General features: G+C 44.2%; 1 protein-coding gene across 1 annotated transcript in view; it reads left to right on the top strand.

The window, feature by feature from the left end:
• Positions 1-14,084, top strand: part of Ubce2h (ubiquitin conjugating enzyme E2H) — a 50,066-nt gene that overhangs the window by 24,535 nt on the left and 11,447 nt on the right. Inside the window, exons 3-4 of the mRNA XM_078186076.1 lie at positions 11,762-11,929; positions 12,171-12,299. Coding sequence (XP_078042202.1) covers positions 11,762-11,929; positions 12,171-12,299 — 297 coding nt within the window. The remainder of the gene's footprint in view (positions 1-11,761; positions 11,930-12,170; positions 12,300-14,084) is intronic.

Here is a 14,084-nt window from a genome sequence, read left to right as displayed (position 1 = left end):
TCGAGGACCGAGATCGCTCCGGGTTTTCGCGAATTTCCATCGGAACCAGGTGTTTACCGTGGGGCGAGTCCACGTCGCCCGACATGTTTATTAACCGTTCGAGTGCCGAGTGCAGCGATTTTGCGCTTCTTCCGTGTCGCTCGAACAGCGCTCTAGGCTGCGAAGCCGATAAACCGCGACACCCTCGGTTTCCGTCGACGCGCGGCTTTACGGTTACCATTCCATTTTAGGTTTATCCGCGACGCTTAGCATCGATTAATAAATGAGAATCAAGGTATAAAACGAGAACGGTCGTAAAGACGAAGACGCGGCTGGGGATATTCAATATTTCGCGGGAGCCGAAACTTCGACAACGGAGGGGAACAAAAAGCGTGGCACGAACATTCGCGTCGTAATTAAATTACTTTCTTTGTCGAACATCAACAATTTACGGTGCTTTCCTCTCACGCAACGCGTACCTGTGTTCACAGCGTAACGTGATTTACGACGGGTGTTAACGCAACGAACGCATCGAGAACAACCATAAAATTCCGAACCGAGAATTACGGACGTATAAATGATTTTTCGATGTACAATGAATCTCTTTATCGTGTTGTTATCGTCTTATTAACAGCTATAGATAGGAGTATCGTCTGACATTTCGACGGCAATCTCTTTAGGAAAATAAAAGCCGAAAGTGAATTTTCGTTTCTGTTGTCATCTCCACCCTTCCGACCCTTTCATTAACAGACGGAAGATTAATCCTTTCTACCCGATGGCCGACTTAAAAAACACCAAATAAAAATTCGAAATGATTTTCCTATTTCGAGATTGGCTTTATTTTTATTAATCGCTTCTCATACCGAGTTCACTGTCCTTTTTTTCGGCAGCCTTGCAAAACGAAATTTTCTTCGAGAAACGAAATTACTTTCCGCGCGATCTAATAATCGAAATCTATTTCCGTGAAGTACGAAGAATACGTGGCCACGGAAAATGCTCGACCATTACCCTAAATAACAATGTGGACGAAGATAACGTGATTTCCTTCGCGCGAAATTGCAAATCGCGGTCGTCGCGCATTTGCGATGCGAGCATCGAACGCGTGAAACTGGTTTCGGGGCGAAAATGGGAAGATGTTGCGCGCGACCGCGGGGCGCGATCGGTTATGCGAAAATTTCAAGCGCACCTGCCGGAAAGTTAATAGAAAATCGCTGGGCAATAATCGCAAGAGATACCTGCACTTCGAAAGTTGTTTGGCTTGACTCACCACCGCCCAAAACGAGTTTTCTTTCCATTAGCGCGGAGAACTTTCAAGGAGCCGCGCCGTTGCAATAGCCAGGAGCCATTATTCATATGGACACGGGGAAATTTCACTGCTATGCAATTTCAAAATGCTTCGTTCCTGGTATAAGAGAAAATCGACAGGTTTAGTGCGCAATTGATATTACATATTAACAGATCGATAATGATATTTGAAAATGTTTTTCCCCTTTTAATAATTATAATAAGTTCCAAATATATTTAAATATAGAACGACACGCAAACTTGATCTAGCTAGCAATAATTCTACCCAATCGTTTTCCAGTTCGTAGAAAGAAGCTTCACTTGGGGTGTCAAACGGTTCTACTTAATCCCCAAAATCTTTTATTACCGATCTCTCTCGGGAGCTCTATCGGAGAACGCGTTCTATACCAGCCACCCCCAATCTCGAAAATCCCCCATTACCGATATTCATTACGAGTTCTGCATCGCCGCGAGCCAACATCAACTGATCACCGAAACCCTCTATTACCGAGTCAGCTATTCACTGTCATTTCAAACCGAGCTGCCAATTTCACTGGAAATCGTGTCCTGTCTCTCTCTCGCTCGCTCTCTCTCTCTCTCTCACGGATCCCTACCGAGCAACATGGCTCGCGATTTCCTCGGATGCGAGATCGCTGCAGCCGATTGCAGTGGAAGTGGACAGGATTTACGAGCGGGCTACGAAATGCAAGGGGTGGCTGACAGGATCTCGAAGTGCCCAATGCCCCTGACACTGTCAAAACGTTGACAACATCCACCGGAAAATTAGTCATACAGTATTCCCGTGTAACTAATAATTTCGAAGCTCTGCCGAATTTCAGTTACTGTTATACGGTGCGTTACAGCATCGTCTATACGATGCGACAATTAAAAAACGCCACCCTCGCGGCCCACTTAATGCATCGAGGATGTGGTTAGGGGTAAACTGGTTTATAAATAATTGCAAAGTTGAGTGGAAGACGGAAGAAATAAGAATGATGTGTGCGTCGAGGATGAATCTTTTCTATAGAAGCAGAATCCTTGCGACTTGACTGCTGGACAGCCGGTTCCAGAGTCGTGTGTATGTAGAAAGGTTGAGCCTCTACTATAGAGCAAAGCCCTATTTTATAAACAATAATAACAAATTAGAAAAGTTGCAATCTTTTGCTTTGCGTGCATTATTGTGTCACTGAGCACCTCGCCGGCTCGGTCGTCGCGTTTAACGCTCAACTAGTTCGGAGAGAGATCCTCCCAGCGTCGGCTATAAAATTTCCAGTTACAGCGAAGTTCTTCTCGCCACTTGCGAAGAGAATGCTGTACGGAAAATACAGTCTTAACGTGTCCGCCGACTTTCATCGTGGCAAATAGCGAAGAGTGTCGAAGCCATAACTCGGGGTCCCATTCACAGGCAGAAGTAAAAGGCGCGGAATCGCAGGCGTGATTCGTCGCGGCGGGTAGTCGAGCGGAAGCTCGAGGCGGAATAGCGATAAAATGAAATTTAATTCTTCGAGCGCCTTGTTCGAGGAATAGCGCGTGTCTATGAGATTATGGGAGATTCTTGGTGCACACAGAATCGGCGCAACTGCTTCTGAACGGAAGCAGGGCTAACTGGAAGCGTGGCAATTTAGACGCATACAAGGGAAGAAAGGCTCGCACGTTCCCCAGCTCGTAACGAAGGCGGATTATGTCGTGCTCGGTCGTCTATCGGATTTTAGTTAGACGTTTTTATCTTGTTTCCCTCTTAACCGTAACTACCTCCGGGCATCATCGGTCTGCTATTCCCATGGCGAAAACTCAACGCCGATTCGTCCGCTGCTCGCGAAATCAACCTCGCTTTGCTTGGCAACTTTTGGCTTGTTTTCCTCCATTGACCAATGCCGAATCGATCGAACATTCCCGCGCGCACCTCGTCACCAGTCAATCTTCATTTCCAGAATATCGCTGTTTATATTTTACTGCCACGTCTACTTCGTGTCACGACTTCATTCTTCTTCTCAGAATCATGGTTTTCCCAAAATCATATATTCTTATCAATTGTTGTAGCTGCCCCAATTTCAACGAACAATCATTTCAACGCATAAATATAATAGTATTTGGGTGCTTTCTACCCTATATCGCGACCAGTCGTTCGTCGCGTTTGAGAATCCGAACCCCTACGCCTTGCAGCATTGTCTCGGGTCGGGTAAGAGCTTTCGAGTGGATCCCGTTTGAACGCGCGCGTCCACGTCGAATCCCAGAAATGGAAAATTAATGCGTAGCCCAGTTTGCGTTGCCGCGGACTGGAAAGCGGCGCGGGAACGACGAAAAACTGGGTCACTGGGCCAAGCCAGGGTAGTAGAAGCTTCGTATCGAACAGCATCTGCATCCGCCGCGCTCGCTGCACAGCCTTGACGTCTTTCGGGATCGCGACTGCCCCCCCGGATCGCGTCGCGAAGGGTGAAAAACCTTGAGCGCGCGAATACCGAAACAGAGAAAATAAAACGGGAAGAAGAGAAAGAAGCGCGAGGGCACCGTCGTCGACGATAACGTCGCCTCGACGAGTGTTCGCTGCTGCTGGTGGCTCCGAGAGACTGTAATTGAGGACGGCGTGGAAATTCGCAGCTAGGACGCAATAAAAGAAACGACGACGACGACGACGGTGGCGGCTCTACGCATTCCGAGTTGCGATCCAGCCTTTTACCCCTGTTCCCTTTTTCCTCGAAGCTCGAGAGTGTGCTAGGTATCAGTTATCCAGTCGGTCTTCCGGGATAATTATTCCTGTTTCCTGACGGATCGTTACCCGACGTTACCGACCTCGGAAAGACTCCAGCAAATTACGAAGAGTCAAAAATACGTTGCTTCCCTTTTGCTGGAATATATTTTCTTCTCTCCTCCGCATTCCATCGTTTGCTGGAAAAAGATTTCTTTTTTTCTTTTTAACTCTCTCGACATGGCTACGCGCATTTGCGTTCCAAAGATCAACACTGTCTAGCATAGTATGCCAACTGTAACGGAAAAGGGAAATACATTTGCACACCTTGTAGCTGCGTATCTCGTTATTTGATCTACAGCCAGGGAAAAGAAGAACGGAAAATTTATGTCTATCATGTGTCCGGTTCAGCTTCGCTGAAATTGTTAACGCGCACGTCCCAAGCATGGCTCGTTCGAACGAGGCAAATTTGTTTTTCAATTCTATACTATAATATACTTGAAAAAGTAAGTAAGCACTGTGGTTACTTGTACGAGAAATATCTAGAAGTTAAATATTGAATAATTAGATCGTAGAAACTTTAGTGATTCTTGTTCGTCTAATTAAATATCCGTAATGTTTCTCTATCTACATTTTCCTGGAAGAGAAGCTAACGAAACTCCCTTATCTTGTTTGAAATTCTCCTGATATTGGGATTGGAGAACCAAGCATTGTACTTTGTCCTATTGAAAGCCGGATAATAGCGATACTTTGCGGAGACAATTTTCGAGACAATCGTAATTGAAGAGAAGTCGTCCGCTGGAAAAGTATTGTCCCTAAAAAGAACACAGATATTCGAATTTTAAACTAGATAATAAAGAAAAGTCCGCGGCGTTGTTATGCTTACGTCTTGGACAACGACTTTCTTCCTTGTCTCGAACGTTAAATTATACGACGATATTATGCAATCGGTATGGAAACTAAGTCCGACAACGTAAAACATTTCAATAGGGAAATTGCTAACCGACGCAAATGGCTGGCCTCGGGTTCTACGTATTTAGCGAACGGATCGCTTCGAACTGTTGGATAAATCATGAAATCGGACGGAGTGTAGGGGCTGATCCGAGTAGGGTCGAAAAGGTCGGTTGCCTAATGTTGTAGTCCATTTGGTTGCACGGGCTTGTCCAAAAGTACCTTTAGGATGTTGGAAATTTAGGACAGAGATTCGATTTGAACGAAAAGATTGCACAACGATCTCCGCTATTTCGACGGAAAATAATAATAGACGTCAGGGACCAATAGGAAGTTCTCCCCAAAATGAAGGAGTTCTCCGTTGATTTTCAGGTGGGCGAACGCTTCAGGCGCCGCATCGTATTCATGGGATCGTAATTTCCAATTCGCGAGCATTCATTTCCACCGAACGGCGCGTCGAATCGACGCGACGGGACGAAACACTCGGCGCGAGTTTAAATTATGCCAGCCCGATGTTTATGAACTGGATCATTGTCGTCGGTCATAGTTGGACGTCACAAATATTCTGGTCAGTGATGATTTATCAGCAGGAAGCCGCGCGAGATCCCGTATTTCCGTGGATTTTCGAGATTTCCAGTAATTGACGATACGCTTGGGAACGACCGCCTCGAGGGTCACGTGTGTAATGCCGATCGGGAGTCGATCACCATAAATGAAGTCTAACCGCTTCCTGTTTCCATTCCGTTGAACCCTAATCAACCGTAGTATTATCTCCTGTTTGTATGATAACTGTACTCGATGCTTTCCCGTAATCCTCTCTCCGTTGCTTCGAGAAAGGGAGAGAGAGAGATTTCTTTCGAGCACACACCTTGGACAGTGAACGATCGATCGCGATCATATAAAGTGGTCGTAATGGATCCTCGCCGCATTTCCCTCGGCACGATAAAGTATTAGATCTACCGGAAAGTGCTATCCGCTTGCGAAGCGAAGAAAATAATAAATTTCTCACGCATTGTGTAATTTCTAATACAATTGTCTGATCGGCATAGCAATTATGAACTAAGAAGCTACATTCTGTACATCGGATAGAAAAATTATAAGTACATTAATATGTGCGTACATAGATGATACACACAACAACGTATAATGAATTCTCGGTCTTAATAATTTCACGAATCGGTGTTAGATCCTAGGATTTTATGCGCGGCACTAAATCATTCAGCTCGACCGACCTAATCGCGGATCAAAGTATTGCCACAGTTAGCTTTAAATTACTCAACAGCGGATTTGATGCATTTACCAGGAAAACGAGTAGATCGGAGAATATAGACTCCTTCCTGTATTATTTGTAACTCGTTAAAATTATTAAGACGACGAATAGATGTTCGATAAATAGTGACGCCGCTGTTTAAAGTTCGAAATAGTACACCGATTCAACGTTGATAATGCCGTTTGATATCGCAGAGAAAAATTCAATGTCCCCGGCCATTAGCCACGGGCCGATTAAAAGAGAATAATTCGCAATGCACAAACTGTCGCGAGCAACGTTCTCCGGCTCGTTTCTGCCGGTATCGAGACTTCGCAATTATCTTTATTAAACGCGTCGCGGTGTGACTACGCGGTTGGCGATTCTACGTTAATTCGACCCAGTTGGAATCCATGGAGCTTTTGCGGAATTTTGTCGCCGCGTGGGCAGCCTTTGTGCATCGCCTTTTTCCGTTCTTTCGCTTCGTTCATGCTTTTGCACATTCTCGCTGAAACTTATTAAAACACGGTTCGTTTTTCCAGTTGTGCAAATTGCTTTCTCTTTTCTCCTATTTTTCCGTATCCGCCCGGGGATACTTGATTCGGAAGCATTCATTCCGTTCTAGTTCAATATTGAGGCTCGATATTTACGTAAACCTCTTCGTAGCATTGTTATTTTATTATTTTGTTTCGGTTTAATTCGGATAAAATCCTAGAAATCGATCTACGCGCCTTTTCATTTTTTACAAAAAATCAACATAATAATAATAATAATAATAATAACAACAACAACAACAATAATAATAATAATGATATTACTGCTAATAAAATAATAATAAACCGAAAGCAATGGTTAAATTTTCTCGTAAAGTAAGTCTTAAGAACAAAAACGATGAAATATGATTAGCATTTAATAAATGCAGATACCGCGAAGCTGAAACGTAAGTGTTGCTTCAAAACCGCAATTATTTCCCCAGCAATCTATTAAAACAGAAAATGAACGAATTGGAGCGTAGGAGCATTAACGCTTTTACTGCTGACGCATTATATTTTTTTGCTTAACACATTATCCGCCAGCGATTATTCCATAGTCCTCGAGAGTCTACGATTTTTACTTGCGAATTTTGCGGTAGCAACGGCAATTGCAATCGTGAGTCGACAATTCAGAAATCTAATCTAATATCTTCGTTTGAAGCTGTAACTTGAAAAATATCTTAATTATACGCGTGTCGTAATGTTTTGCAAGGTATTAACCTAGAGAAGCAATGAATAAAGAATGCTGAATTGTAAAGAGCGAGCAGAACCGAACGTCTCCAGCTAGTATAAACAGATTCATTTACAAAGCGACGCGAGGATTACGCGCGCTTCGTTCACGGTTTCCTGGAGGCGTGGAAACGACGAGATTCTATGTAACATCGGGTGGCTGCAACAATGATAATCGAAATTGAAGGACAAAGGAAAAGAAGCGCTGTCTCGAGTTACGCGGAGTTTGCTAGATCTGACTTAACTCTTTCATTTCGAGTCATTTTGAGGTTGTTAGTATTCCGTTGTCATAGGTAGAAAATTCTCGTTCACGCCTAAAAGTTGAAAAATTGAATTTTGTCCGGACCACTGCGAACGCGCGGATTAAACATTGAAAGGGTTAATACCGTCGAGGTGCATTCCCGTAGCTCCGATTTCGTGCGGATATCGATACTTTCACCGTGAATACGCGCGCGCGCGCCTCTGTGTTCCACGCGCGTGTACGCACAGGTGGGTCACGTTTCTCGCCTACGTCGCTACGGCCGGCCGCGTAACGCACGCCTTGCATCGTCACGTGCACGCCTAACAAGGAACATCACCGAACTGTGACAAGCCGATTTGTACGAAACCTTGCGCGAAGGTAGCGTCTCTGATATGCGATAGATTCTGCTCTTCTTTTTCTTCTTTTTCTTCTTTTCTCGCGATATTTATTTTATTATCTAGCACCGCAAAAATCAAAATCAACAAGTATTGATTCTAATGTATGCGGACGAATATTACACAGACGGAACTTCCGTAAAAATTGATTTGCCTTGTTAATCCTTTGCAGACTGATTTCTATACAAGACGTTCGATACATTTGAGGAAATCGCCTCATCCTGCTATCTCGCTTGCTCGAAAAAGTCGTCCTCCGCTAAGGGTTAATTGTCTCGATCTGATTCCATCAGATGTTTCTAAACTCTGCGGCCCGTTACGTTTCGCGCATACGAGTTTGCTGTAAGCGCATAAAATCTGCAGCTTATTAATAACTCTGAATTTTAACAAGCACGCATATATGAAGGAGTTTTTGCAAGATATTGTAACGACACTGGATTATTTCGAGGTGAGAAGCGATTAGTAATCAAACAAAGGTCGGTAGCTTGTTTGAACGCGTTGCGTCCCCGCGATTGATGCTTTTACGATACCGTCTATCCTTTTCGGACATTTTTCCGCTTATTTCGAACGTTTTTGTCCTAAGGCCAGATGCTCCGCGTTCGCGATTCGCGAAGGTAAAAGTCGGTCCGCCGTGACGGCCTGAAAAACGGGGAGAGCCGGGGTCTGAGAAATAGAGGCACTCCTCTCGTTGTCGGCCTTCGGGGATCCGCTCTTCGACACCTTCGGGCCTTTGAATCGGAACACGGCAAATTGTAAATTTCGAGAAACTACCTACTAGAAGCTCCAAACCTTAGTTCGAGTTAGGTTAAAGTACCTACTATGAAACATCGCTGAATCGTGACCGCTTCGTGAAACAATAGGACGAACAATACAATAGTAAGAATAATACAATAGGACGAATAATACAATAAAAAAATAAATATAGCTTATGAAAGCTGATCTAAAAGTACTAAATACTGTTATACAGTAATCAGACTTAGACATTTATTTAAGGACAGACTATTCCATACTCCTAACACTTTTCAGTTGCAATAAAATCGATGACAATCTGAGAAACGTTCGACGACGAGGACTTTTACCTTACTAGAGAATAAGCGCAAATCAGCCGGACTATGATCCTCGACTCGAGTTACGACTTTCTTTATCTCCGAGTTCAAGCTGTCTATACCTGTTCAATGCCAGTTCAGTATCAGTTCAATACCTGTTAACGTGCAGAGTGTTGACGTTGATTCGCAGCGAATGCTGATCTGATCTGCGATCGTGGAAACGGTGGGCTCGTCGCTCGTGATGCTCACGCGATTCTTACCACGGATCGGCAGGAATCGTCCGAGCACCGCGTCCAGAATGAGTCACCGGTGATTACGGCTCGAAGTAGCTTCGCTGCTTTTCATTAGACGGGATAGCATCCAATTGCGAGAAAGAGAACGCGGTATTTTTCCTCGACACAATGGCGAAACTCGGCGCTGGGAACACGATGCTGTGTGTGTGGTTGCTTCCTTATTCGAGGCGGCGCGGCGCGGCGAGGCTGGACTTGCCTGCTTCTAGGCTCGGTGTTCAAGGCCATTTCCATGGTCGCACCTGTGCGCAACAAGCTTCGCGGGACGCGAAAGAAAGGGTAAATCGAGATTCGCGAACATGAATGGAGTATAGCAGATCGCTGCCGATACATTAAATAACGCTAGCGTGTCACTCGTCTAACGCTTCGATATTTCCTTTTTCGCGTCGAACCTCTCACTTATCTCGGTATATTATTTAATTCCTGACGTCATCTTAAATTCAGTTGATGTCACTCGCGATCTTGGTATGTATTCTTCTCATGATCTTTCGTTTCGCAGGCACGTTACACGTGTTCCTAATGGCCCACTTGACACATTGGCTCAGAGTTGGGAATTATTTGAAATATTTCTCAAATATCATTTTATTCGAAATATTATTAATATAGAAATTAATATGATAAATTAAGTTTAATATATTCCGGATTTGTTGCCGGCTTACTCGGTTACAATAATTACTGACGCACCCACAGGAATTAATTTTTAAAAATTCAATATAAAATTCCGGGGAGAAGTCGCCACGAAAACGCAAAGGGCGAAAGAAACTTCGTCGAAGGAATCGCGCGTATGAAATTTGCGGTGGCCGATCGGACACGTTGCATCTCAGCCGATTTTCTTGTCCTTGTCGAAGCATTTCGATGGGTTTGGCCCACCAAATATACCCGTTCTACGGTTCGCTCTTCTGCGGGAAAGTTTTATTTCCGAGTTTCGCGCAAAATGAATTTCACCGGTAGATTCATCTTGTTCGTTTTCCCGGTGCAGCGTTTGATCGATCCGCGGCTGCATTCCTTCTCTATTTCTCGTTTCACTTCGAGCAGCCACTCTTGTTTGTCGAGCATCGTTCGCCGGCGATGCTTTATGCGTTGCTGGGAACAATTAGAGGATCTCGTTCATGGATGATAATTCGGAAGAGGAAAATGAATGCCAGAGACGAAAGAAATAACGCTTTTGCCGTACAGAATCGTTCGAAACTGGCTGCGCGCTTTTGAAAATACGCGAATCGATGGTCGAGAACGTTGTTTGTTTATTCAATGCTATCCATTTATTCCAGTTTAACCCTTTGCGGACGAGAGGCGACTCTCACGGTCGCCGCAGCGTTTCGTTTGGCGGGACGAGGGAGAGGCGTCAAGTTATCATCGTATATAAATTGTACTTGTATTATATACAAATTAAAATAAATTGTATACAAGACATTCGGAGCTACCACACGCGGTCGATAAAGTCGTTGTCCGCCAAGGGTTTAAATGTATCCCCGCTTGCATATTAACGCCGCGCTAAGAGCAACGGCGCGTCATACTGATCCCGATAACGATCCCAATAATATTCGAAGGAGATTGCCCTCTATGCACGAAGCACGCTCCCGATTCTTCTCAATCATCGTACTCGGCCGAACATCTCGAACGGCTCCGTCCAGCATGATTTCGACGGTATCGACACTCGTTTCGCCGTCGATGGCCGAGCGTAAACGATGGTCGGTGTTGTAAGCAATTTGTATGGGACAAAAGCGGATCATCGTTCCCGGAATTTGCATTGTTCGATATTGTAGGGCGCGGAGCTGCTCTCCGCGCGAACGAAAGGAGACCGGTTTAAGAGCGAGCTTCGATGTAAAAACATCCTGTTTTCCATGGATCTCGATGGATCCCGGCGTCGCGGACAATGGAAAACGGCGTTCCTTCGTCCGTCGGCGGCCGGCCCGTTTCCTGTACCCTTTTCCTGCGCGCGCGAAAGAGGAGAGAACGCATTCTCCGGAGTTTTACCGTTCAACGTTCCAGTTTCCCCTCGGATCTATCGCGAGTTATGCCGCGCGGCCTCTGACTTTCCAGCTGCCTGGAATATCGCCGATAACTGTACCGGCAATTTCAATGATCGAACACGAAATCGCCGATGCGCAGTGTATACCGTTTTCTTGGAAATAAGTTAACCGCAGCGGCGTCATGCAAATCGTCCGAGAGATCGATCGATCGATCGATCAACCCAACGGCGATAGAGATCGCCGATCGCTGGCAATCTCGTCGGTTTATTTCGCCGTTCTGCAGCACTTTCCAGCTCTCTCTCTCTCTCTCGATTCACGGTGTTAGCTTATTGCGGTTTCGTCTCGGAAAGCGAAACATTATTTACGGGACCGTTGCGCGTCAACGTCACTAAATATAGTTGTACCACGTTGCAGCGCCTTACGAGGGTGGAATATGGAAGGTGAGGGTTCACTTGCCCGACCACTACCCCTTCAAATCTCCTTCGATCGGCTTTATGAACAAGGTGTACCACCCTAACATTGACGAAGTCTCAGGCACAGTGTGTCTAGACGTAATAAACCAGGCCTGGACTGCCCTTTACGGTACGTATTTAGCCATTTTCTTCATACGGTGCGCCATAGGACGTGCTATTCCGCGTTTCTCGTTCGCGCCCTCGCGATTTCTCGCGACATTCTAACCCTCGACTGCGCGAGCTGGACTCCGACAGAGTGTAACGTTCGTCGTGCAGGATTCCATCTCGCCGGTTAAGGGTTAAGCCGCGCACTGTAGCTGTTAAGATACAGGCGAATGTTTTTCGGTTCAACAATTGATTTTCTGTTCCAGATTTATCGAATATATTCGAGTCTTTCCTACCCCAACTGTTAACATATCCTAATCCAATTGATCCCTTAAATGGCGACGCTGCGGCCCTGTATTTACATAAACCTGATGAGTACAAGAAGAAAGTAGCAGGTGGGTTCACACACGATATACATATGTACATGCCAAGTAGAATTCGTTTCCCTTATTTCGGATTGTAACGTGCGAAATGTTTCATCTGTTCTGGAAAACTAGGATAGAAAATATTTCAAAGAAATTCTTCGATGACGTGGGACAAAAATGTTTCGATCGCGATTTCTAAAACGTCGTTATTCACTTTTGGGAACGCTAAAAACTCCCTTCACATTTTTAGTCAACGGATGAATTTGTTTCTCTTCATTTTGCTTGATATTGTCAACAATTCTCAAACGTCACCTATCTAAGGTTCGACGATGAAATCTCTGGAATTTCAGTATAATATTACCATAACGAGCTATAGTATTATAGAGATGTAATATTAATAACGAGACGTGGAAGTACCTCTCGCATTTTATGACGTTGCTAACGCATTGGTTATTTTACGACCGAATGTAGGTCGGTGTTTATTTTCGCTTATTGTCGGAAACATTTATACGGCATTAAATTATTTCCAGCTCATTTGAGACAGATATTTAATTGAACAGCAGAAGCTGCGCAGAAATAGCGTTGGGTGATTAGATATCCAAGTAGAATCGATATTGTTATAAAAATCTTGACCTCCTTTCGGAAATCTACGATCATAACTGTGAACAGCGGATCGTGCCACGTTACATCGAATCGTTTTCAGTCACATTTCATCGCGTGTATAAACTTGCGATTGAAGGAATCGTTCGATCGACAGATTAAACGAGTTTCTATGATAATGTTGGTCTGTTTCACGTAAAGATGATCGATAGGCGGCAAGTGTTTGATGCAAAGTTCTGTTCCCACTAAATTCTCACGGGAAAAGTACCATTCATTTTTCTTACACTTTCCTGCCAGTTGCAGTGTAAAAATAAGCAGGATGGTTCACTGTAATTCATCCGTTTCTAATAGTTTAACATAATATACATTTTTTCGTTACACTCGCCGTGTTTTTTTATGTATGTCACGCCAAACAAAACTTTGCAAAAAATTAACATTTGCGTACTAATTCCATAGAGTTGCAGCTAGCAGAAAGTTAGCATACGCATCTTGCTTCTCACAAATTCATTTACGAGCAAAAGAGAAGTTGTAAACGGTGTATAAAAGAGAATAACTTCGTTCACAACGAAAGAGGAGTCTCGTAAAGTACAACGCATTATTAACTTTTACAATTACTAATTCCAGCGTTAATTCCGACACGCTCTTCTTTTGCTCGCTCATCGAAAACTGTGTTAACCCTCGGACAGCGGGCGCCTGGCCCATTTTAAATCACAGTCATAAAGATTTAAGTTTGTGGCAGTCATTTGTAATCGAGTCAGTTGAAATCCTAGTGGCGTAATTGATATTTTCGAAAATTTCCACTTACAGCTTAAAATGTAATCTATACATGCCAAAGTGTCAAAATGACAAGTGAAATAAATGATAAAGTTACTACAAATTAACTTAATCGTAAATTACTTTACGAATAAAATTGCTCGGCAAACAATACCCACGTTACTAAAAAATAACCCTTCTTGCAAGTCGAAAGAATGAACGAACTTTGTCCCGAATAAAAAATTGCTCGCAAAGATCCGAATGAATCATGACTGCCATAGCTATTGAAAAAAATGTCCGCGATCCTAAAGGTTAACACTCGCAGAGTTAGAGTAGAAACGAGTTTCGCATGTTACAATCCATCTGGAAGACCGCGTGTTCCGTCCGGTGGATCGTTTGGTCGTTTCTCCGGCGACGAAGCGAGCCACGGACGGCTTGGGTATATTTCCACACAAAGTATCG

Source organism: Augochlora pura, chromosome 7 (assembly GCF_028453695.1).
Source record: "Augochlora pura isolate Apur16 chromosome 7, APUR_v2.2.1, whole genome shotgun sequence".
In the NCBI taxonomy this organism is placed as follows: Eukaryota; Metazoa; Arthropoda; class Insecta; order Hymenoptera; family Halictidae; genus Augochlora; species Augochlora pura.
This window is presented reverse-complemented; position numbering and strand designations above follow the sequence as displayed.